The sequence below is a fragment of the Narcine bancroftii genome, chromosome 4, assembly GCF_036971445.1.
Source record: "Narcine bancroftii isolate sNarBan1 chromosome 4, sNarBan1.hap1, whole genome shotgun sequence".
In the NCBI taxonomy this organism is placed as follows: Eukaryota; Metazoa; Chordata; class Chondrichthyes; order Torpediniformes; family Narcinidae; genus Narcine; species Narcine bancroftii.
In genome coordinates, this window is record NC_091472.1 from 12,520,357 (window position 1) to 12,547,756 (window position 27,400).

Genomic DNA, 27,400 nt, shown 5'->3' on the forward strand with positions numbered 1-27,400 from the left:
CTGGACAGGATGGATTCCCAATAGAATTCTATAAAACATTTAAAGAATTATTAATTCCTCCTCTCCTGCAAGTAATGAACTAGAAGAAACACAAAACTTGCCAGATTCATGTAAAACAGTAACAATTACAGTAATACCAAAGACGGGGAAGGATCCACTAACACCAGCATCATATTGACCAATATCTACTAATTCAGATTATAAGATAATAGCAAAACTATTAGCAAACAGATTGGCCGACTGTGGACCAAAAATAGTAAAACTAAATCAAACTGGATTTATTAAGAAAAGACGAACAGCAGATAACGTCTTTAAGTTCATTAATTTAATTCATGCAGTTCAAGGAAATAAGATACCAACAGTGGCTGTTGCTTTAGATGCAGAAAAAGCCTTTGATAGGGTAGAATGGAATTATTTATTCAAAGTATTACAGAGGTTCAACCTACCAGAAAAATATGTTAATTGGATTAATGCATTATAATAATGGACCACTGGTGAAGGTGACAGTAAATGGATATGTATTGAACCAATTTAAATTAAGTAGGTCAACTAGGCAGGGATCTCCACCATCTCCCGCACTGTTCACTTTAGTAATAGAACCATTGACAGAACTGATAAGAACAGAAAATAAAAGGGATAAAAATAAAGGAGAAGGAGTACAAAATCAGTTTATTTGCAGATGACATCATAGTATACTTAACAGAACCTGATAGAACTACATAAGAAATTGAAGGAATATGGAGAATTATCGGGGTACGAGATCAACGCAAATAAAAGTGAAGCAATGCCAATGAGTAATGCGGATTACACAGAATTTAAAAAAGAATCACCATTTAAATGGCAAACACAATCAATCCGATACCTAAGTATTAGATTAGATAATAATTTAAGCCACTTGTACAAATTAAATTATCAGCCATTAATGAAGAAATTACAGGAAGACTTAGAACATTTGAAAGAATTGCCACTAACATTGATAGGGAGGGTGAACTGCATTAAAATGAATGTCTTCCCAAGGATATAATACTTATTTCAATCGTTACTAATTCTCTTAACAGAGAAATTCTACAATGAACTAAAGAGAATAATAAGGAAATTTTTATGGAAAGGGGGGAAAACCGAGGATAGCGTTAGATAAATTAACAGAGTGGTACAAACAAGGTATTTATCAGATTTTTATCAGACAAGGGAAAAACCAGACTGGACTAAAATAGAGCTAGATAAAATAGGGGAGAAGGTACCGAAACATATACTTTATAAGTGGGATGAAAAGCTGGTACGATATAAAAGCTCACCAGTATTGCATCATTTACTCAATATATGGAAGATGATTCACTTAGAAAGGAAAAAAACAAATTACCAAATACCAAAATTATTATTGACGCAAAATCAACTAATTTCTTTCACAATAGATAACCTTTCCTTTGGAGAATGGAAGAGAAAAGGAATTAAAAGAATAGAAAATTGTATTTTGGGAAATAATTTATTAACATTTGAACAAATGAAGTACAAATATGGAATAACTCATGGTACTATGTTTCCATACCATCAACTGAAAGCCTACTTAAAGGACAAATTGGGAAGCAGACTGAGATTACCAGAAGGAAGCAGCTTTGAATATGTGATTACAGACACAATGATAATAAAAAGATTTATAACAAACATGTACATCAAGCTGCAAGAGAAGGAAAATTATGAAATAAGCTATAAACCCAAACAGAAGTGGGAAAAAGATTTAAACAAAGATAAAAAAATGAAATATGGGAAAAGTTATGCTCTGGAACTATGAAGATATAATAAACACGAGGTTACGCATGATACAATATAATTGGTTACACAGGTTATATTTCACGCCTCAAAAGTTAAAAAAAAAGTGGGATCCAACATTATCAGATAAATATTTTCGCTGCAAAAAGGAAATGGGAACAACAGTACATGCAATTTGGGCATGTGAGAAAGTGAAAAAGTTTTGGGAAGATCTAAATCAGGTATTAAATAAAATCACAAAAAGCAAATATATCAAAAAATCCAGAGATCTTTCTTCTAAGTAATATAAGAAATAAAGAATTAGGCCTCAAACTGAATGAAGCGCTAAAAAGATTTATTATGATAGCCTTAGCTGTAGCAAAAAAATGTATAATGTCAACTTGGAAATCAGAAGAGAGCCTGAGAGTACAGCAATAGTACATGGAAATGAATAAATGTATTCCATTGGAAAAAATAACATAATTTAAAAAATAAAGTCATATCATTTGAACAAATTTGGGAACCGAACATGGAACATAACAGAGAGGGCTTGTCTCGGACCTCCACCCCCTAAAATGATAAGAAGACAAATTAACTTGATCCAGTGTGTAAAAGTAGATGACACAATTTTCTTGTTTATTTTCATTGTGTGACGACATTGTTTAATGGTTTTATTGTATTGTACATGTTGAACATTAAATGGGTTTGGAGGGGGGTGGGAGGAAAGGTGGGGGGGGGGGAAATGGGAAGAAAATGCCATTGTGTATATTTAAGAGGGAATTGTATGTATGTATTTTGATTGATTATGGTTCAGTGTGAAAAAACTTTAAAAAAATTTTTTTTTAATTAAGTACAATTAAAACAGTGGTTTTCAAACTTTTCCTTTACACCCACAAACCACCTTAAACAATCCCTTACTAATCAGAGCACCTACGGCATGGGAATACTTAAAGTGGTATATGAGTGGAAAGAAAAAGGTTGAGAAGCACTGCTTAAGACTATACTGGATAATTATGGGAAAGTCTCTGCATATGGCAGTCAGTTTAATAGGATCAAATCCAATATGAAGTATTGGGGATTAAATTTAATTGAAATTTAAATGATCTATGCAAGCTTAATCATCTCCTCCTGCTGTGGAAAATTGAGGAGGGCCTACATACGTGGGTAAATTGGGTAGTGTAAATTGTGTAAAAATGAAGATAATGCCGAGACTTTTTCAATCCTTACCCATCCCATCACCTAATAATTTTTTTTTAAATTACTAATTGGCCTATTCGTTTATTCCTTTGGTCAGGTAAAGTTTCTAGAATTTCCGTGGATAAATTGACCAAGGATTATAAATTGGGAGGGTTAAAATTATCAGGTTTTTAAAAAAATATTTAGCTGCACAATTTGTTTTGTTGCTGCTCTTTTTTTTGAAGTGGTGATTCCTTCCTGGGCTATAATTGGCTTGTACATGGTAGGAAAGGAGATGACAGAATAGAATTTTAAATTAATTAAAAGGAAAACAAATAACCCATTATTGAAACATATAATTTATATTTGGGATAAAATGAAATAATTTATGGGTTTAAAGAGGGATTATCCTCAAAGACGCCTCAATCTCAAAACAGTTTAATAACCATGACTGAGTAATAGAATTTTGGCTACCTGGTAACAACATAGTATCAAGGGCATTGAAGATTGTTATGATCAACAGAGACAATTTATGTCTTTTGAGGGAGTTAAAAATAAATATAATTTACCTAACAACACATTCTTCTGTTATCTCCAATTGTGATCCTTTTTGAGGGAAAAGTGGGGAGCATTAATGGTCCTACCAATGTGCTCAGACAAGAAAATTCAATTCTAATTCGAAAGGGGAATGCATCCAAATATATACATGCTTTGATCCAAGATCAAAACCCAAAATCTGGACTACATACATTGAGGAAGAGATGGGAATCAGATTTGGACATTGTAATTGATCCACAATGCTGGTCAGATCTATGTGCAGATAGTATGGCTACTTTATTAATTCCAGATATAGACTAATTGATTATAATTTTCTGCACCAATTATATCACACACCTTCGTATTTATCTCTCCTAATCCAAGTGGAAAGAACCTACTCACATTTACTCTGTCTAAATGAGAGGAGGCATATAAAATTATGGACATCAGAATCTTTTTATCCCCTTAGTTGCACATCAATACAGGTGTGGGATTAGGGTTGATGGTCTGAAAGAGTGGTATGGACATGATGGGCCAAAAGGGTCATTCAAATGCTGTATAATTAGATAACTTTCTAAATGACTGAGAACACGATTGCAAAAAATATAAGTTAGTCTTAGCCATATTTAAAAAAAGGGCAATCTACAATAGTACTGGAGAAACATAATAGGTGAGGGAGCGAGGCAAGATGGCATAGAGGGAAGACATGTGGTTCCACCTTCCCCCAGTTAGATTTCTAAATACCCGACTTTACAACTTGTAAAAGTAGTTAAAAATAGTATCTACAGATTTTGGAATAGTGAAGGATTGAAATGGCTGCAAACGTGAAAAAAAATCAAAAGCTCAATTGCAAAAGAAACTACCTTACAAAAGTGTTGAAGAATTGAGGCCTACTTATCAAGTTGAAGCCATGGAGTCGTCGACTGGAGCCCACAAGCCTCAGAGGACTCCTGCTTGGTTAAATATTACGCCAGTGCTAATCGCACATCTGCAAGATGGCATCGGTTCAGCGACAAGCTCGGCCGGATCTGACTCATGCACCCGTGAGTCCGGACAGATCGGCTGAGCGAGGACAGACCCGCGAGCCCACAACATTGCCTAGTGGTTCAGGGGCTTGCAGTGTAGCGTCGGAAGACGCACCTACACGGTCGGTGGTTCTGCCAGGCATGCGCGGTGCATCGCAGGTCCGTGAATTATTGGATAAGGTGGGGGGCTGTGGGGAGCCTGAGCGACGGCAGGCTGACAGGGTCGCCACGCTTTCGTCGGGTGTCCAAACTTGCAGCCACACCAGAAGAGGACCTACTGTGTTTGAGGAGGAAGAGAAATCAACTTTATTGGAATTTACACAGGAAGAAATGGGGACTGACATCAGAGAAGGTAGGCCTCAAAGGGAAGTGATGGAATCTGGACATGATTCTGATGGGCCAAAAGGATTTGGAAAAAATGTCAATGCAGATGTCTACTCAGATGACTCAAGGATTTATGGAAGTGAAACCAAAATGAATACTATGTGTGAAGAAATTACTTTTATGAAGCAAGATATTACTGTAGTTAAAAGTGATGTTAGTAGATGCATAAAATCAGTGGATACCGTACAAGATCATTTTAAAAAGACTGAAGAAGCTTTTTTTGAATGTAAGAATCAAGTGGAGTGTAATAGAGAAAAAGTGGAGGATTCTTTTGTGGATTGGGGGATTCAGAAGAAGGAATTATTGAAGAAGATTGATTCATTAGAAAATCAAAGTCGAAGAAATAATGTAAAAATAGTTGATATAGAGGACCCGGAACAATCCCTGAGTTGACTGTTTTTGTCTAAGTACTTTGTGACTTTGGGGGGGGGGGGGAGGGTGGATGACACGGAGACCTTTAGTCACCTGCCACTAGTGGGTTTTACCACACCCGGATTTTTAGGGGACGACTACTTTTTAGTAGTTTATTTTGGGATTGTATTTTTCTTCCTTTTTGTTTTGGAGTTTTTATATTGGGGGATTAGAATATTAAGGGAATTAGAAGGGGAGCATTATTTTATGGTAGTGGAATATATTATTAGATTAAGAAATGTCTAATTTGAATTTTGCAACTTTTAATGTCCAGGGTTTGAATAACCCAATTAAGCGCAAATGAGTTTTGGCTTGTATAAGAAAAATGAAAGTTGATATTGCTTTCTTGCAAGAAACACACTTGACCGAAAAAGAACATTTGAAATTGGAGAGGGGATTGGCCATGTGTTCTCTTCTTCTTTTAATTCTAAGGCGAGGGATGTTGCGATTTTAATTCATAAGAAATTACGTTTGAATTGGAATTGGTTGAGGGAAATGCTGGGAGGGTTTTGATGGTTAACTGTAAATATTTTTGCTGAATCATGGACTTTGTTAAATGTTGATGCACCTTATGTAGATGATGAACGCTTCATGAGGGAGGCTTTTTTATTGTTAAATCAGGCCAATATTAATATTCTGGTTGGGGGAGATTTTAACTGTGTTTTGAATCCTTTATTGGCTAGATCTCCAAATAGTATGAGGAAATCAAAAGGTGGCAATACAAATAAGAGCTTTGATGAAAGATCTGAATTTGGTTGATGTTTGGAGGAGAATAAACCCTACAGAGAAAGACTTTTCTTTTCATTCATCTAGACATGATTCATTTTCTAGAATAGACTTTTTCTTGGTTTCGGCACATTTACAAGGTAGAGCATTACAGGTTGAATATAAAAGTCGGGTTATATCGGACCATTCCATGTTATTTTTCTCCTGTGTAAGTCCAGAAGTGGTGCAATTGTTTTATAGATGGAGGTTCAATACATTGTTATTGAAGAAACCAGAATTTATTACTTTTATTAATGAGCAGATCACTTTGTTTCTGGCTGAGAATGTCAATTCAGTACGTAATAATTTTATACTGTGGGATGCTTTGAAAGCATATTTAAGAGGGCAAATTATTAGCTATACTACGAAAGTTAAAAAGAAACATTATAAATCACATAACCTCCCCAAGAAGCAGAGAGTAGCCAATTCAAGGGGAGATAATGGAAAATAAGAAAATGACCGACTTTAAACAAATGTCGTTTGTCACATGAAAATCCTCCCAAAAGATTTTTTTTTAAACTTAAGAGATACAGCACAGTAATAAGCTCTTCTAACCCGAGAACTTGCATGTGACCAATTAACCTACTAACCCCTCATACCTTTGAAACATGGGAAGAAACCAGACCACCTGAAGGAAACCCACAGATTGGGGAAACTCTAGCAAAGGAATTAAACCCATGTAGCTAGCGCTGCAACAGCATTGCGCTAACCATCCCTCCAGGGGCAAAGGGGAGGATTAATAATCACCAGAGAAAAAGGTACTAGACAAACCAATAGAACTGAAGAATAAAATTAAATCCAAAGTAAAACTCAAGTCAGAAATAAAACTCAGGCAGTCAGACTGCATCTACAGAAAGTGAAACAGTTTATATTATAAAAGAATGGAACGGAAAACTTTCAAGTCCCCTGGATGATCTCAATTCTCGTGCTTCGAACCTTGGCAACCTAATCACTCCTCTTATGGGAGTTCTACTGTTCCAGGAATCAGGTTGGTTGAACAGGTTAAAACTCTGTTCATTGGCGTTTAGAAGAGTGAGAAGTGATCTTTTTGAGATGCCAGATTTTAAGGTGGATTAACTGGTTAATGATAAGATGTTTCCTCCTCGAAAGGGGGTGGAGGGGGAGAATATCGGGTTACAAAAGTTTCAATCAAAATAATGGTCACCATATTTTGACAGATGAAGGAATTTCTTCTCCAAGTGAGTCAGGAGTCCTTGGAATTCTCTTCCCAGGACAGAGCCTAATTTGTCTGACATCAGCAGATAGTTAGTTTGTTGAAATTTGAAGACTTAGAACCCTGACCATCCAATTTCATTTTTGTTTACACTTTATTATTGTTTTACTCAGAGGAACATTTCCCATTAATCTCATTATATATTTTAGGGATTAAGGAGTTAAAGGCTCAAAGGGGAAGGATGTTGCTCAATTTCAATCACAAACAGAGGGTGACACCCAAATTCCAGGCAAGAGCCTGGTTAAAGTGCGATAACTTGAGCACTTCATGAGCAGACCAGAATATTCAACTTCAATCTCTATTATTAACTCCAAACCCCCTCTTTTGATCTTCAAAGGTTAACACAGAATGAACTGAAAATAAAATGGATACCTCATCACTATCTTCTTCTGCCTCTGCCTCTTCCGATTCATCCTCGCTGTCCTCAAAGAACATGGATTTGGTCGCTCGCTGAGACTTGTTAGATGAGGAACAGGAAGGCCCTGCATCAGCAGTGGACGACGATACAATGGCCTCTTCTGAGCTTTTGTCAGGCTTGTTAGATTCTTTATCCAAATTGGATCCAGTAGTGCTGCTACCATTCCCCACCCCGGCCTTTTCACTCCCACAATCAGAGCTCGAGGAGATTCCTGCAGCAGCTTCCGACTTCCTGTTTTTGCTCTCTGCTTCACCTGCGCTGACTTCACTGCTCTCCAGCTCTCCGTTAACTTCCTTCTCAGTTTTGTTTGCATCTCCAACTCTGGATGGCGGCTTCTTGAAACCGGGTGAAATTTTACTCTTTGCATGTTTGGTACTGTTTTGGTTTTGTCCATATCGGGTGAGCAATTCTTCAATTGTCATTGTAGCCTCTTCATGTAAAAGTGCAGCCTCCTCATGATCCACTGAAGGATAAAAGCACTTTATTGTGTTAGTGAAGGGACTGAAGAAGGTAGGGTGAAAAAGGAGACTGAATTTCCAATGCATGCAAACATAAACCAACCCAACACCATCACAAACAATAACACACAATTTTATGAAAACTCACTTTATGGTACACCTGTCGAGCAAATTGTTCATATTTGGCCAGAATGCCCACACTTACACATTGTTTAAATACCTATCCACTAAAAAAACACCAAAATTCCAGAGGAACACAGCAGGTCACATAGCACCCATAGCAGATAAAGATACATAACCAATGTTTCTTTACCTCCTATGGACGCTGCGACCTGCTGATTTCCTCCAGAATTTGTGTTTTTACTACAATCACAGTGTCTGTATCACAGCAAATTTCATATTTCACCCTAACCACTAACATCTTGCTTCCCTGAAAATGGCATCAATGCAGGTGGATAGGGTTGTAAAGAGAGTTTATGCCATGTTCGCCTTCATATATCAAAGCATTGAGTATATGAGTTGAGGTGTTATGGTAAAGTTGTACAAGGTATTGGTGAGGCCATATTTGGACGATTGCGTGCAGTTTTGGTCACCTAACGACAGGAAAGATATCTATAGGATAGAAAGAGAAGATTTACTAGGATGTTGCCCGGACTTCAGGAACTGAGTTACAGGGAAAGGTTAAACAGGTTAGGCCTATTCCCTGGAACAAAGAAGAACGAGAGGAGATAGACAGAGAAAATGTAAATAGGCAGGTCAGTGGGACTAAGCAAAAAGAAAAAAAGGTTTGGTACAGACAAGAAGGAGGATTGGCGCATTGCGCATGTGGTTCCGTTATTTAAAAAGGGTTCAAGGAGGAAGCCTGGCAACTATCGGCCTGTAAGTTTGACGTCTGTGGTAGGCAAATTAATGGAGAAAATTCTTAGAGATAGTACTTATAAACATCTGGATAGACAGGGTCTGATCAGGAGTACTCAACATGGATTTGTGGGAGGATGGTCATGTTTGACCAATCTGATTGAATTTTTTGAAGAGGTGACTAGGAATGTGGATGAGGGTAGCGCAGTGGATGTTGTCTATATGGATTTCAGTAAGCCCTTCGATAAGGTACCACATGGAAGGTTAGTTAGGAAGGTGCAGTCTTTAGGTATAAATTTTGAGATAGTCAAATGGATTGAACATTGGCTGAAAGGGAGAGGCCAGAGAGTGGTAGTGGATAATTGTCTGTCAGGTTGGAGGCCGGTGACCAGTGGTGTGCCTCAAGGATCTGTATTGGGCCCATTGTTGTTCGTTATATACATTAATGATCTAGATGATGGGGTGGTGAATTGGATTAGTAAATATGCAGACGATACTAAGATAGGTGGAATAGTGGATAATGAAGAAGGTTTTCAAGGATTGCAGAGGGATTTGGGCTGCTTAGAAAAGTGGGCTGAAAAATGGCAGATGGAATTTAATGCTGATAAGTGTGAGGTGCTTCATTTTGGTAAGAAGAATCAGAATAGGACATACGTAGTAAATGGGAGAGCATTGATGAATACAGAAGAGCAGAAAGATTTAGGAGTAACAGTACATCGTTCCCTGAAGGTAGAAACTCACGTGAATAGGGTGGTGAAGAAGGCTTTTAGTATGTTGGCCTTTATCAATCATTGCATGGAATATAGGAGTTGGGAGGTGATGTTGAGATTGTATAAGACGTTGGTGCGGCCTAATTTGGAGTTCTGTGTGCAGTTCTGGTTGCCTAATTATAGGAAGGATATAAACAGAGTGGAGAGAGTGCAGAGAAGGTTTACCAGAATGTTACCTGGGTTTAAGCATCTAGAGTATAGGGAGAGATTGGACAGATTAGGTCTTTATTCTTTGGAGCGTAGAAGGTTGAGAGGGGATTTGATAGAAGTATTTAAGATTATGAAAGGGATAGACAGAGTGGATATGGATAGACTATTTCCGTTAAGAGGAGGAAAGATTAAAACAAGAGGACACGAGTTAAGAATTAAGGGGCAGAGGTTTAGAGGTAACATGAGGGGGAACTTCTTTACTCAGAGAGTGGTAGCCGTGTGGAATGAGCTTCCGGGAGAAATAGTGGCGGCGGAGTCAATTGTATTATTTAAGAAAAGGTTGGACAGGTCTATGGATGAGAAGAAGATGGAGGGTTATGGGCATTGTGCAGGGAGGTGGGACTAGAAAGGGGTGTTTGGTTTGGTGTGGACTAGAAGGGCCTAATGGCCTGTTTCTGTGCTGTAATTGTTATGTTATGTTACTTAGAGCCTGTTTCTGTGCTGTAGTGTTCTATGGTTCACTACTAATGACAGTTCTGTTCCATGGTATAATTTTGCATTTTACCCCTTTGTATCAATTTATTTTCAAGCTGTACATTAATTTTTAAATCAATGCTGGGACTTTGGAGTCTGGCTGAGTATCAGAAAAGAATAATGCTATAAAGCTCACAATACTAAAACCAAACAACACAACAAATCACAGAACTCTGAGTAGTTCACTTTTCAAAAAAAGGGTGATCAAAAGAGAATCAAACTGGGGAGGATTGCTCTGGGTGAGAAATCATTTTAAATTGTAGTTATTCCACTGCACTGTTTATTCAGGGCAGGAGGGGAAAATCAATACAAATAATAGCTAATTAACTTAGCATGATCTCTCCAGCAGAAATACATCTCTGTTCATTAGACATGTTCAGTTGGTTCATTTGTCATTCCATAAATAACTTCTTTTAGAAGCAAGTTGTCCTTTTAAAATTTATTTTAGTTTGGAGGAGGAGCTGTGTGAGAAGAACATGATGTGAATGAAAAAAACGAATTGACAAAAATAGCACTGTGGTAAATGGGGAAAAACACGAGCACTGATTTATTGTGTCAGATCACTTGGCACAAGGTCAAAATTGAAATCCTTAAAAAGTCTTCAGAATCATTGTTTACACACTCAGGTCTTTAGCAGGCAAAAAAAGTTAAGGGGAGGACATTGGGGAATGCACAAGTACAAAGAGATCTCAGCGTTATGCTGCAGAGTTCCTTGAAGGTGGATTCTCATGTTGACAGAGTGGTTAAGAAGGCATTTGGTATGCTAGCCTTGATAAGACATCCCACCTCATAGACTCATAAGCATAGAGTATTGGGGCTGGAAAGTGATTGTTTAAGGCGTTGGTGAGGCAAAGTTTGGAGTATTGTGATCAGTTCTAGTCTCCAAATTATAAGGATATAGATAGATGGAGAGGGTGCAGAGAAGATTTACAAAATACCTAGAGTATAGAGAAAGATTGAAGAGGTTAGGAATTTATTCTTTGGAACGTAGATGGTTGAGAAGATATTTGGAAGAGGTGTTTAAAATTATGAAGGAAATAGATAGACTAGATGCAAGTAGACTCTTCCCCCTGAGAGCAAGGGAGGTTGAAACAAGAGGACACAAGTTGAGGGTAAGGGAGCAAAATTTTAGGAGAAACATTAGAGGGTGCTTCTTCACTCAGAGAGTGGTGTCTGAATGGAATAATCTTCCAGAGGAAATAGTTGAGGCAGAGTCAATTCTTTCATTTAAGAGGAGGCTGCATATTTACATGGATAAGAGGGGGTTAGAGGGTTATGGGTGGAGAATAGGCGGGGGGAGCTAGCGGAGCTGTTTTAGTAAACTGGCGTGGACTTGTAGGGCCGAGATGGCCTGCTTCCAAGCTATAAACTGTTATATGTTTTATAAAGGATCTCAACTGTATGAATGGTTCTACTTCATTCAGTAAATCAGTTTAGTTCCAACCTACCATCATCTTCATCAGCAACTTTCTCACCATCATCTTCCCGAGGTCGACCCGCGAGTTGGGCAAGCTCTTTAATCACCACTTCTTCAGTAAGCTTGCTGTCTATGCATAGAAAGGCATCCTCCAATGCCTTGAATACAAAAGGCAAGAAAAGATAGTTAATGAAGACATTTTAGCATTTAAGGTTGCACCAGATATGGGAAAATGCTTGGAGGATATACCTTAACTGCATGAAAACAAAAATCCTTCTGAACTTGGATTTCACAGGAAATTAAAGCACACGAGGTTGGAGACAAAAGACTGAAAAAAAAACTCTTGACAGACAGGAAACAAAGAGTACAAAAAAGATAATTTCCCAAAGAGCAGTTATTAAATAGTGGGGATTCATTTTGGGTTCAGCATTTGAATCATAGCTATTCAATGCAAGCCATCTTTGGATTATTGAGCACCTGATTCATGGACACATATGAACAAGCTGACATGATATTATTAAATTCTTAAGTCCTTTCTTCCCCCTCCCACCCATTTTTGGTAATTGGTCTTTCTTCAGTCTTAAATGCTTCTGATCCCAGTGGTATTTTAACAGAAAGTGATCGTGCATTTTTTAAAAACTTACGGAGAAAATAGCTAATTGGACATGTAGAAACAGAGCCCATTTGTTATCCAGACACAGCTTGTGTATATCCATTGGTATTAATAATCAGCTAATGAAATGAGATATCTTCAAATTTGTAGACAACACAACTGGGTGAGAGTGTGATCTTTGTGGAGGATGAAGTGAGGTTGAGTGGCCAAATACAGTGCAAGGTTATCCACAATGGTGGAAGCAAAATGGTCAGTTTTACAGCACAGACACCTACTCTTTACTCAGGGATGTCCAAGCTGTCTACCGCATCCCTCTTAAATCTCTCCTGTCAATGTACCTGTCTAATGACATTGAAAAGTTAATATACAGGGGCCATTGGCGAAAGTGACAGTAAATGGATATATATCAAAGCAATTTAACCTAAGCAGGTCAACACGGCAGGGATGCCCACTATCACCCTTATTGTTCGCGTTAGCTATCGAACCACTAGCAGAATTAATAAGAACAGAAAATAATATAAAAGGGATAAAAATAAAAGACAAGGAATATAAAATCAATTTATTTGCGGATGATGTTATAGTGTACTTAACAGAACCAGAACTATCAATAAAAGAATTATATAAGAAATTGAAGGAATATGGAGAAGTGTCGGGTTACAAGATAAACGTAAATAAAAGTGAAGCAATGCCAATGAATAATGCGGATTTCTCAAAATTTAAGAAGGAATCACCATTCAGATGCCAAATGCAAGCAATAAGATACCTAGGTATACAAATAAATAAAAATCTCGGCCATCTATATAAACTCAATTATTATCCACTAATGAAAAAATTACAGGACGACTTAGAGCATTGGAAAGATTTACCACTAACACTAATAGGAAGGATAAACTGTATTAAAATGAACATTTTCCCAAGGATACTTTCCCTATTTCAGGCATTGCCAATACACTTGACAGAGAAATTCTTCAAGGAGTTAAAGAAAATAATAAGGAAATTTTTATGGAAAGGGGGGAAACCGAGGATAACACTAGATAAATTAACAGAATGGTATAAACAAGGAGGCTTACAACTGCCAAACTTTAAAAATTATTATAGAGCCGCACAATTAAGATACCTATCAGATTTTTTACCAAACAAGGGAAAAGCCAAATTGGACTAGATTAGAACTAGATAAAATAGGGGAAAAGATACCTGAACACATATTATATAAATGGGATGAAAAATTGGTAAAACATAGAAGTTCTCCAGTATTACATCATCTCCTAAATATTTGGAAGAAGATTCATGTAGAAAAAATAAAACAAATTACCAATTACCAAAACTAATAATGACGCAAAATAAGTTACTCCCTTTTACAATAGATAACCTTTCCTTTAGCGAATGGGAGAAAAAAGGGATCAAAAGAATAGAAAATTGTTTTTCAGAAAATAGATTATTATCCTTTGAACAAATGAAAGATAAATACAATATAACTCAAGATACAGTGCTGGCATATTACCAATTGAGATCCTACTTGAAGGACAAATTAGGAAGCAGTCTGAGGTTACCAGAGGGAAGTAACTTTGAATATGTGATTACAGATACAATGATAATCAAAAGATTTATAACAAATGTGTATAATAAACTGCAAGAAAAGGAGAATGAGGAAACAAATGGTAAAACTAAACAAAAATGGGAACAAGATTTAAATATAAAGATAAAAAAGGAAACATGGGAGAAGTTATGCTCTGGAACGATGAGAAATACAATAAATACAAAGTTACGTATGATACAATATAACTGGATACACAGGCTATACATTACACCTCAAAAGTTAAATAAATGGGACCCAACAGTATCTGACAGATGTTTTTGTTGTAAAAAAGAAATGGGAACAACAATTCATGCAATCTGGACATGTGAGAAAGTAGAAAAATTTTGGGAAGATCTAAACCAGATATTAAATAAAATTACAGAAAACAATATACCAAAAAATCCAGAGATCTTCCTCCTAAGTAACATAAAAAACAAAGAATTTGGAATTGATTTGGATGATGCACAAAAAAGATTTGTTAAGATAGCTCTAGCCGTAGCAAAAAAATGTATTATGTCAACCTGGAAATTGGAAGATAATTTGAGAATACAACAATGGTATATAGAAATGAATAAATGTATTCCATTAGAAAAAATAACATAGTTTAAGAAATAATATTGAAATATTTGAAAAAATATGGGAGCTATACATGAAACACAATAGAGAAAACCTACCGGGGACATTTACCACCTAAATTAACGAAAGGAGAAGGAAATGAAAAGAATTGACTCAGTGGAATTTCTTGTTTATTTTTATTGAATGACAACATTGTTTGACTGGTTTAATGTATCTTAGATTTTGTACTTTAAATGAATGGGGGGGGAGGTAGGGGGGGTGGGATGGGCAGAGGGACGGGGGGAGAGAAAATGACACTATATATTTGAAAGGAAAATGTATGTATCTTGGTCAATGTGGTTTATGGTGTGTAAAATAAAAAATTTAAAAAAAAAGAAAAGTTAATATACCACTTCCTCTGGTGGCTTGCTCCATATTTCCACCACACTGTATGAAAAAGGAGTCCCTTTTAAATCTTTCCCTCTCATTTTCAATCTATGTTCTCTGGTTTTAGACTTCTCGTTCCTGGGTAAGGACCGTGACTATTTACCTTATATATGCTCCTGTTTATTTTATATACTGTACCTCTATTATTGGAATACTGATAAGGGGAACATGCAGCAAGACCTGGTTATACCAATCAATGAAAGCAAGGGTGCAGGCAGCTAAGAAACCAAATGGAACTTTCATCAAGAAAGGTTATGAGTCTATGAGGTGGGATGTCTTGCTGCAATTGCACAGGGCCTCAGCGAGATTGCACTTGTTAATAAAACACATGAGCAATGGCAGTTATCATGAGAACATGAAGTAGAAGCAGGATTACGCCATCTCGTCCCTTGTGAGATGAAGGTGATTTTTACCTCAATGCCATTTTCCTGCTTTCACAACAGATCCCAGAGTTTTGATGAAGGGCCCCAGCCCAAAACACTGACTGACCATTTATCGGCATAGATGTTGCCAAACCAAGCAAGTACCTTCAGTTTTTCTTTATTCACTCAAAATTCCAGCATCTATAGTATTTGTAATGAGTGATTTCTGTTTTGAATGAACAATGACTCCAATAATTCTAATACAAATGGGGAATATGTGTAAATTTATCTCTAAGATATATTACATATACCAAAGTGAGAGCCTGAAGCCAGGCTTACACAGGTCGAGGGAGAGATGGAAGTCGGACTTGGGCACAATAATCAATGAAGGGTGGTGGCATGACCTGTGTCTGGATAGTGCAGTACAAATTTTTGCACCAGTTGTACCTCACATCACAAAAATTTACATAAATCAAAGCCAGAAATTTTAGAAATGTGCTTTAGGTGTGGAGGTTGCAACTTTTGTCCACTCCATCTGGCTATGTACAAAGGTGTGATCTTTCTGGGAAGACCTGAGGGACATTCTAAAAAAAAAATTACAAAAGTGGATTTTCCACAGGTTCCAGAAGAGTACCTTTGGGGAGACATTGAGAATATGAATTTTAGACTGTCCAAATATCTAATTTCATTTGTGATGGTTGCCTTGGCAGTAGCCAGGAAGTGTGTAGCGGTTACATGGAAGTCCAACTCCCAACCAAATACCACACGATGGAATGTGGAAATACAGAATTGCATTCCACTGGAGAAAATATTGTACAATCTAAGGAAGAAACATAACACATTCATTAAGGTGTGGTAATCTTACTTGAAATATATTGGCACTCAGATTGATTTGTTCATCCCCCCTCCCCACTTCGAAATAGGGGTACTGTAGCAATCTGTCCCAGCAGGGAAATGAATGTGATCAAAGTGGGACATGACACAGATGACTTGTTTCTTTCAGTTTCGTTTTCAGTTTTCTTTTTAAACAATTAAATTAAATTGAATTGAAAGTTTTATCAATTTAATTCAATTGACTCTACTTTCAGTTGTACTGAGGTGAGTAGGTAGGAGAGGGGGATAAATACAGTCTCGATATGTCATTAAACGAATGTATAAAAAAAAGGTGTTTTAATTTTACGTGTCCATGAAAATTAAAATATTCAAAATAAACAATGACCGAATCTCCACAGCCCTCACTCAGAGAATTCTAAAGATTCATTAATCTGAATGAAGAAGTTTCTCCCTATTTTGGCCCTAAATGTTTATTTGTAATGCTAATCTCTCCCTACATCAGCTTGTGTGTAAATGAGGTGACCTCTCATTCCTCTACTCTTGTAGAATAGAGGTCTATTGTTCTCATGTAACTAATCTGTCATTCCAGCAGCTAATATGGCAAATCTTCACTGCAGGACATGGGGAAAAAATGTTAATAACTCAGATTGATGGAAATACTGCCAACTTGAATGCCATTACTGGAACAATGAGTGAGTTTACATAGCTCTTAAGCATCACCTGGTGTTATCAATAAAGAATGTAGAACTCAATGATCTACACAACTGCCCTCAGAGGCTCAAACAAATTTCTTCCACACTTGCAAAATAAATTCTTTCAGCTTTGTGATCATTCCTACCCATGATTAATAAAATTATTTTTTGGCCCCTCAATGCAATTTGGATGATTGCCAAGATGCGACAGTGTGATCTAAAATCCATGTTGTCTAGCCTCCAAAGTTAATCTGATAGGGTAATTTCAAATTAAAATGTCTTAGTGTCAATTTATGAATCCCAGAATTGGATTTTACAAACTGCATACATCTTGCATTGGACCTAAATATTTATAAATGAAGGAAAAGCTATCTTCCTCATTCAATGTTTGGTGGAAAAACAAGTAATGCAAGAACAAATGTTTGTATCAGGAATACAAGGAAGGAGGCTATTTCTGAGTGAAGAAAGATGTTTGATTAACCAACGAGGACAAGAAATAAAATAAATCAGTAACTGATTTTTCAAACTTCTGGATTTTTGCCATGTGCTAAAAATTATCTGAAAGTAATCCCAAAAAGGCATCCTCCTTCCACATTAATGCATTGAAAAGTGGATGCTATAAAACACTTCAATTACCTTCAGGTTCAGGATCAACAGCAAATTACACATAATTTATCAGATTTGTTCAAAGGATGAGGGATTTCAAATGTAAATTGTGAAGAAGTTAGGGTTACATGTCCAAGCCAAAGTCAAGAAGATTTAATAGGTGTACTTCATAAATCAAAGTATTGAGGATAGGAGTTGGGATGTTATGACAAAGTTCTGTAAGACATTGGTGAGGCCAAATTTGGAGTATTGTGTACAGTTTTGGTCACCTAACTGCAGGAAAGATATCAAGAAAATTGAAAGAGTGCAGAGAAGATTTACTAGGATGTTGCCAGGGCGTCAGGAACGGAGTTCCATGGAAAGGTTAAACAGGATAGGACTTTATTCCCTGAAGTACAGAAGAATGAGGGAAGATTTGATAGAGGTATTTAAAATTATGAGGGGTATAGACAGTAAAAGTAGGTAGGCTTTTTCCACTGTGGGTAGGTGAGATACAAACCAGAAGACATGGGTTAAGGGTGAAAGGGGCAAAGTTTAGAGAACTTTTTCACAGCGAGAGGGTGGGAATGTGGAACGAGCTGCAAGCTGAAGTGGTGAATGTGGGTTCAATTTTAATATTTAAAAAATAATTTGTAGAGGTACATGGATGGGTAGGGTATGGAGGGCTATGGATTCGATGCAGGTCATTGGGAACAGGCCAAAAAATAGTTTGGTGCAGACAAGAAGGGCCAAAGGGCCTGTTTTTGTGCTGTAATATTCTATGGTTTTACAAGTGTGTAAGATCATGACAGATTTACACAGGTCTAACTGAATGAAGTAGACAGAATTAGAACATAGTTCAAATCGCAGAGGATATCAATCACAGCAGTGGCCAAAAGATACCAGGGAATGGGAGGAAAACTATATTTAGAACACTGAATGGAACTTGGTTTCCAGCACCTCTACGGGCAGCAGAACGTGGCAGTTTTAAGCAGTGAAATGGGAAAGTGCCTGAGAGTTAGGAAGAAAGCAGTTGCTCTGCAATGGCACAGATTCCTGGGCTTAATGTCCAACTCTGACTAGAACAAATCCATGAATAAAAGTAAAGAGCAGGAGTCAGTTCAGTAACCCAATTTAGCCTGCCTCTCAACTCAAGTCTACACATCAGTCTTGTCCACTCCTTTCAGAAGCTCGGATGTCAAATGAGATTACCTTCCAATGTATACAACACCAATGACTTTCAACCAATCCTACTTTGGACATGCTGCTCTGGGAGTCAAGGCAAGTATCCCTCAGGTCAGCAACCAAGTATAGACTGGCTCATGTTAGAACACCCTCAACAAAAATGCTGGAATGTTCCTGAAGGTCATCAAACCAAAACGTTAACTTGGGAGTCACTCAGCACAGAAATCATTCCACCACATCTATGCTGACCAACAAGTACCCATTCAAGTCATCCCAGCATCTCCATCCATGCTGACCAACAAGTACCCATTCAAGTCATCCCAGCATCTCCATCCATGCTGACCAACAAGTACCCATTCAAGTCATCCCAGCATCTACATCCATGCTGACCAACAAGTACCCATTCAAGTCATCCCAGCATCTCCATCCATGCTGACCAACAAGTACCCATTCAAGTCATCCCAGCATCTCCATCCATGCTCACCAACAAGTACCCATTCAAGTCATCCCAGCACCTCCATCCATGCTGACCAACAAGTACCCATTCAAGTCATCCCAGCACCTCCATCCATGCTGACCAACAAGTACGCATTCAAGTCATCCCAGCACCTCCATCCATGCTGACCAACAAGTACGCATTCAAGACAGCCCAGCATCTCCATCCATGCTTCGCTTCAGTGATTTAATTGCTTATCCACACACTTCCATGTTCTGATACCTCCACTACCCTACTCAGGCAGGGCATTCCAAATTTGTTCCATTCTCTAGGTGAATAAAGTTCTTCCTTACATCCCTACTAAACTCTTGGCCTCTGGTTTTAGATACCGGTCATGGGGAAAAGCTTCTCATTACCCTGTTTTACATGTTCCCCATAAAATTGTGTTTTCCGTATTTTATAACATTTCACAACAAAGTCCTTCTTATTCTTAGCCTACTCTGTTCCAAGAGAAAAGTCCAACCTATGCAGTCTCTCCTCGTAATGGAAATGCTCCAATCCAGGCAACATCCCGGTGATTCTCCTTTGCATTTTCTCCAGTGCAATTAGTCCTTCCTATGATACGAAGACCTGAACTTGAGTCTTCAGCTGCTGCCCGATTCAATCTGGCTCTTATCACTTCTCCAACAGTTATGCACGTGCGTCATCTTAAAGTACTATTTCATAGTGGAGCTGATCTAAACAAATGTGAACACTGTTGACACTGCCTCCTCTCCAACTTGTCACAAAGATGCAGTACATAGACATCAATGCATCTCACACATTTGGAGGTGGCTCAGTCATGACCAACTCACAAAATGAATTTGTATGATCTGTAATCTTCCCCCACTCCCTCCCCTGCCTCAATCCCTCAACAATAAAGGTAATGCAAAACATTCTTTACCTCAAGTCACCTCTCAGTAAAGGGAAATATTAATGATGAGATTCACCATTTCATTGTGTGCAGCTCAGTCTTTGGCCAAGTTAGGAAAATAGTGTCTGAGGATTGAGATCTAAACAGTGGAAAGCTCACTGATGTTCCATCCAACAATGACATCTGCCTTTAAATATGCTTCTGAAACAGACCACCCCCCTCACCCCCCCCCCCCCCATTAATGCTGTCGCTGCAAACCCTCCCAAATAAAAAAGACTGGCAGAGTGGGCCAACATCAAGCACATTCCTGCATCAAAGTTGTCAGTATTGACCCTCTAGCTGTGCTTAGTTGGCCGCAAAGGAGAGGCCCCACTTTACTCCCCAGCAGATATTCCACTTTAAGTTCTGACAAAACAATAGATTACCAGTGGAGATAATGATTCAAGTATACTATCAAAATCATCTTGAAAAAGTGAAATACACTAAAAACCCTGGTTTTCAGCACCTATGGCAGTGGTGTTCAACCTTTTTCTTTCCACTCATATACCACTTTAAGTATTCCCTGTGCCATAGGTGCTCTGTGATTAGTAAGGGATTGCTTAAGGTGCGATGTGGGTGGAAAGAAAAAGTTTGAAAACCACCGTTTTAATTGTGCCTAATTGACTGGTTATGTGCAGTTTCAGAACTCCAAAGGAAATGGGCCAATGAGAATTTTTCACAAGCAAAATATTTCAGTAACAGTTGAGCCTAGAGCAGTGGTTCTCAACCTTCCCTTCCCACTCATATCCCACCTTGGGATTCCTTACTAATCACAGAGCACTGATGGCATAGGGATTATTTAAAGTGGTGAGTGGAAAGAAAAAGGTTGAATACCACTGCCATAGTGGTGATTGGTAGATCCTGGATAAGTGAATTTTTGTGTTGCTCGATATTTCCTGTTGTGTAATTGGCGAATGGAAAGGCATGCTAATTTTAAACTTCCATTTTTTACCTATTTATTTTCCTCTATTTTTTTCCCCAAACCAGTTGCTCGAGGCTGACGGTTCCTTGAATTCCAGATAAAGGGAACTTTATTTGTACTGTACCATCTTCTGAGATCTCTTGCCCATGACACTTTAAAATGTAGCACGAGGATTGACATTTGCAATCTTGAGTCCCTTTGTCAGGGGCACACAGAAGCCGAGTGATTGCTGGATATCAGAATCCATCTTCCAAAATACCCATCCATCTGTCTGTCCTGTCAAGCACCTCCTGCTCCACTTGTTGCAAACTCTGCAGGTCCCATATTACACTCGTTAGTAGGCAGCAAATCATCCTCAATCCTTGGAAACTGCCCAAAAGAAAGATGTTCTCCTCATCTGACCTCTGCCTCCACATTTTCTCCAAATCTGCCTTACGACTCCTCATTTTGACATGTATTATTGATGTGAAAAATCTGTGCTTTGACAAAGAAATCAAATGAAAACAATCTAGTCAAGCATCTGCTGAAATCAAGGGCCTAAGATGATTCACCTTGTTTTTCGACCAGGCCATCATCACAGATGCTTTTGCACTCAGCTTTCTTTAAAGTGTGAAAATAATACCTTCTGCAATTTTCCATTCCTGTAAGTCTGTTGTTCCTTAATAACATCTGGCAGATACTTTGCACAGTACAGTGCCACCTCTTCTCCTGAGAAAAAAAAAATCAAAGTACGATTTACTTGAAAAAGAGGCAGGATGTCACATGCAGAGGGAATGGGGTTGCTGGAGGGGTGTATCATGCAGAAACAATTACACCAGACTTCAAAAGAACAGAAGAAACAGGGTTGTAAATCATCACATCTTGGCCTCACAAACAGCAAAACCCCAGATTGAGAAAAGAAACTGATAATGTGGGTTGACACTCAATTCCAATTATGCAGGAAGCCAGATCACACAATATCAAAGTCAGCCTGAACAAGTTTTGTATGAGGAATGGGAAGAGGGGAGAGGCAGGTTCACAGAAAGAGATGCTTGTGTACTTCGCTGTTAAATGATAAAATGATAGTGAGCAGTATTGGTCAGACTAAATAAGTGCTCTGAAGGTGGAATTGACGAGAGGAAGTTGTGGTTTATATTTATTGCTCAGCAGAAGTTAAAGGTGTCAATACAGTTGCGGAGATTGAATCACATTAATGTAAAATGGGAACTCAGCAGATGTATGGAAGTGCCATCACCAAGGGCCAATAGTCAACCAGGAGCAGGAGAGCGTCACAGAAAGAGATATTTGTGTTCTTTATTAAAGAATAAGCCAGCACAGGAGGGTAAATGAACCCTTTGATGCTCAATACATTGATCACTAACATTTTTGATATTCTATTTAGGAGTCACGTGAAAAGTGCTGCATTTGAATGTGATCAATGAATTTTCAGGCTTCAATTTCACTTCAGCATATTTATTATCAAAATGAAAACAGGATGCAGATGAACAGATCTAGTTAAAGAACAAAACAATTTTTGTGAATTATGGATCTAATGGGTCTATTTTTAAACTTGAGTTAACAGAAATTACGAGAGAAAGTTTGCAAAATTGTCTTTGCTACAACTACCCAAGAAAAAATGTGGATACTTCTCATTGACTTTGATTTCTATAATTTCACAACGTGGTCACTTTAGTGACAACACAAATCCTGTATTTTACCACCAATGACAATGCCTCGTTAGTAGAAATAGAATCAATTGCACAATTAACCACGATTGTCATAAACTGCTTACAACAGTCAAGTCAACCGCTATGCGATAGCAGAAAAATATCAGCAGGGATAGGTGTAGATTTTATAAAAAATGCTTATACTTAAAATCATGAAATGGGAGTCCTGTGAAAAAACATATCAACTCTTTATAGCCTTATTTAATCGTATACTGCCTAGATTAGATCATTTGAAAAGTTTTGAGCTTTTATGGTATGTTCACAGAAGGCAAATCAATTTTGTAATAAATCAAACACAAATGACGAGGTAGAAACTCTGTGAGTTCAAGTGGATAATCATTCTCAAAACTATAATTGCATGTTTTACCAATGGCAAAAGCTTGTGAAAGTCAGCAAAATTTCTGACTGAAGAACTGCAAATAAAAGAAGTTTCAGCGAAAGGTGCATCTATTTCAACTGCCTGAAGAGTCTGGAGAGGAATTTCACCTATTTCATTATTTTCTTAAATGGTTTGTAGTTGAGGGAAAGAGAAGAGGTATTGAGGAAAACAAATGTTGATCCAATATGCAAACATCAGCTCATTTTAAATTCCATATATGCTGTTGTATAGGACAATCCGAAACTTAAAATTTCCACCTTAAAATCAGGGTCATCCTATACAAAGAATCTAAAATTCTTATTTTGATGATAAAGTCACAATAACACTGCCATCTTTCCTGCTGGCTCCAACATAATCTCATGCACACCTCCTTAGTTATTTGTTAAATCTCAGTGCTCCTCCACAAGGTCCATCTGCCTGGACTGACTGCTTTTGGCTCTGTACAGGCTTTAAACGGCCTGTTACAGGAGCTGACCGTGTTTATTTTAAAATGTTGAATTAAAATTTAAACCCTTAAATGATAATTTGTGATTAAAATATTATGATTTGCTTTTAACAGCATCTACTAGTCAGCAGTAAGTGCCAGATTTGGAGAGGGTTGTCTTATCGCTCAAAACCAACATTATAGGTGAAAAATCAGGGGTCATCCTATACAGTCATCCAATGGCATATACAGTAGTCACATCTACAGATGAAAATTGTACATGATTTCATTTTCCACAAGCTCTGTTCACGGGGAAATAAACAGGGGCATCCAGTAGGCCGTTTATTCAGATCCATTTGGCTCCAATGAATTTAAACCATAAAAGCCCATCTTGCGAGAAAAAGCATTGCTGTTACTTAGAAATCTGATGTCTCTTTAACATTAGAAAGATGGCAAGCAGAAATTCAAATTTGTATTCCGTTAGTAAAAGTTATGTATAATTTGAGAGGTAAATATTCTAGTGTTTTACATACTCAAAGTGGGTTTAAATTTATAAATAATTCCTTGATTCCTCTGGTTTCATGAAGTCTTCCCTTAATGAACTATCTTTTTGTGGAAATGTTTTTATGTGAGATCTTCGAGTGTTTCCAAGAGCAATCCAAATCAATATGTATTCTTATTCTTTTAGTATATTAGTGTCTTTATAAATTTTTCATAGTTTAAGATATTTTGGGTAGATAGGGGGTTTTGGGGGGGGGAGGGGGTGGGAGGGTGTTTTAGTTCATTTTTATTTTTTTTCTTTTCTATATAAATTTAACATGTATTAATCATTTTCTTTGTATATTATTTTGATATATGAAAACTATCTATGCATATGTTTATTATAAAATATTTTTTAAAAGCCCATATGTCATTTAATTCTACACCCACTTAACACAAATGTATGTACAGGAGATTAACCTGCAAGCAAATATTCTGTTGCTAATACAGTCGAGTACCCCTTATCTGAAAAGTTTGGAACCAGGTGTTTCATTTTCTTTTGGATTTTAGGATAATGGAACTAAGCAGGACAGTAGCATCAGAAGAATACCTGTATTAGCTGTTACACAGCAACAACAAATGGCAACATGACGCCAGAAGTGGAAAATTCACCATAAAAAAAGTTTAGTACTTACCAAAAAAATGATCTCTGCTTACAAGAGACCACCACTTCCCCACCGCTGCTGCTGGCGGTCCCTGGCACCTCCCCACCGGTCCCCGACATTTCCCTGATGTCTGTCCCCGACTATGGACCCTGCTCCTGCCTGGGAGCCAAAGGCGACTTCTTCAATGCAGATGGCACCACACCCGATGTTGTGAGCAGAGTCGCTGTCGCCGGCTTCAGCTGCAGCCGATGCTGAAAACTTGGATCCAGCTCCATTTGGCATCTTCCCAGCCAGAAGCAAAGATTTCAATTTTTTCCTGTTATTGTAATCAAACTGGCGCCAACAGAGCATCAGAGCCCCATATGGGTAAGTCAGTTGCTGAATTCCCCCCCCACCCCCCCCACTTGTGACGTCATGTCGGTGCTAAAAAAAATTTTTTTCAGTGTTTGGATCTTTTCAGTTTTCACATCTTCAGATAAGGGGAACCAAACTTGTATTCTCTTACCTCCATGTCCATCATAGACTGCAAACATAGCAGTTTCATCATCCAATTCAGGTATACAATTGTGGGCATCCTGTAACAAAAAAGTGCAACACATTTCAATCAACAGATACAAAACTAAGAAACACTGGTATGTTTTGATTAGAAGCATTATAAAAAAATCTTTTCACAAATGTTGCAACTACTGTATTTGCATTTATGGTCCATCAGCTTCCACTATTAAATACAATTTTAATAACCTGAATTGCATACGAAGCAGCCTTTGATGTCCGTCATCCTTAAGTAGCCATACATTTTTAAAAATAACTTTCAATTACATTCATTCTCCATTGCATGCTGACTCAGGCCTCTCTCCTGCCTCCGCCCCTACAAGCTTGATAGATAACACTCATCCTTCCAAATTCAACAATTTTAAATTATCAGCCATTACAGCCTCATTTTCAGCATCAAGGTTTTCTTTCTCTCCTCTGCAGGTAATCTGTTTCTCTGCTCCTGTTCTCACCTGTCCAGAGAAGGCCTTCAGTTATACACTGACCTTCAGCACCATTTAGATTCTTCAGGTTTTCCTGGCCTTCAAATGATCACAGGTCATTCCTTTTGTTCTCCCTGCTATCCTACACTCCCCATTTTTTCTACAAGTTTACAATTTGTTTTATTACTAATATTTCCCAGTTTAGATGAAAGCTCAACAACCAAAAAATTAACTCCAGTTTTTCACTCGCCATTGAAGTTGAATCTCTTCAATAGTTTGTTTTACAGAATTAAATCATACCACTGTCAGTTCACAGACTTACCTGACACATCGCGGGCTAGCAGTGCTGGGCACCAAAGTACAGTGAGTGGATCAGATGAAGCCCCTGCCTTAAGGCGCGGGGCGCTAATGGCTCATAGCTTCAACCTGCTGGTCCTGTGACCAGCAGCTGTTCACTAATGAGCTCATTAACAGGCAGGGAATAAAAAGTCTGGGTATGTCTACAATAAACCAGTCTTGAGTTGACTTCCTTTGTGTGTTTGCCTTTATTTAGAAGCAACTACCATTTAAAAAATGTAAAGAAGATTCATGGTAATGTGAAGCTTCAAACTATCTCCAGTCCACAAGAATTTCTCACAATACTCATTATGCTTTTTTAGGGCACTACATCATGAAGAATTAAAGAATCACATTGATGTCTATGATAGTCAAGACAGATCTACCCCACCTGGAAGTAATGAACCCGATTGAAGAAACACAAAACATGCCAGATTCATGTAAGACAACAATAATTACAGTAATACCAAAGATGCGGAAAAATCCACCAACACCAGCATCGTATAGACCAATATCTCTACTTAACTCAGATTATAATAGCAAAACTATTAGCAAACAGATTAGCTGACTGTGGACCAAAAATAGTTAAACTAGATCAAACTGGATTTATTAAGAAAAGACGAACAACAGACAATATCTGCAAGTTCATTAACTTAATCCATGCAGTACAAGGAAATAAGACGCAGAGAAAGCCTTTGACAGGGTAGAATGAAATTATTTATTCAAAGTACTACAGAAGTTCAACCTACCATAGAAATATATTAATTGGATTAAAGCATTACACAAGGGACCATTGGCGAAGGTGACAGTAAATGGATATATAATCGAACCAATTTAAATTAAGCAGGTCAACTAGGCAGGAATGTCCACTATCTCCCTCACTTTTCGCTTTAGCTATAGAACCCTTGGCAGAACTGATAAGAACAGAAAATAAAAGGGATAAAAATAAAAGAGAAGGAATATAAAATCAGTCTATTTGTAGATGACATCATAGTACACTTAACAGAACCAGAATTATCAATAAAAGAATTACATAAGAAATTGAAGGAATATGGAGAAATATCAGGGTACAAGATCAATGCAAATAAAAGTGAAGCGATGCCAATGAATAATGCAGATTTCACAAAGTTTAAGAAAGAATCACCATTTAAATGGCAAACAAAAGCAATCCGATACCTAGGTATTAGACTAGATAATAATCTAGGCCATCTATACAAATTAAATTATCAGCCATTAATGAAGAAATTACAAGATGACTTAGAACATTGGAAAGATTTATCACCAACACTGATAGGATGGGTAAATTGCATTAAAATGAATATCTTCCCAAGGATACAATACCTATTTCAATCGTTACCAATTCCCTTAACAGAGAAATTCTTCAATGAGCTAAA

General features: G+C 37.6%; 1 protein-coding gene across 2 annotated transcripts in view; it reads right to left on the reverse strand.

Moving 5' to 3' along the window:
• ppm1g (protein phosphatase, Mg2+/Mn2+ dependent, 1G) overlaps positions 1 to 27,400 on the reverse strand; it is a 106,684-nt gene that overhangs the window by 61,198 nt on the left and 18,086 nt on the right. For both annotated transcript variants that reach the window (XM_069930766.1, XM_069930767.1), the window contains exons 2-5: positions 25,202 to 25,271; positions 21,665 to 21,750; positions 11,915 to 12,041; positions 7,651 to 8,159 (exon numbers count right to left, since the gene is read on the reverse strand). In XM_069930766.1, coding sequence (XP_069786867.1) covers positions 7,651 to 8,159; positions 11,915 to 12,041; positions 21,665 to 21,750; positions 25,202 to 25,271 — 792 coding nt within the window. The remainder of the gene's footprint in view (positions 1 to 7,650; positions 8,160 to 11,914; positions 12,042 to 21,664; positions 21,751 to 25,201; positions 25,272 to 27,400) is intronic.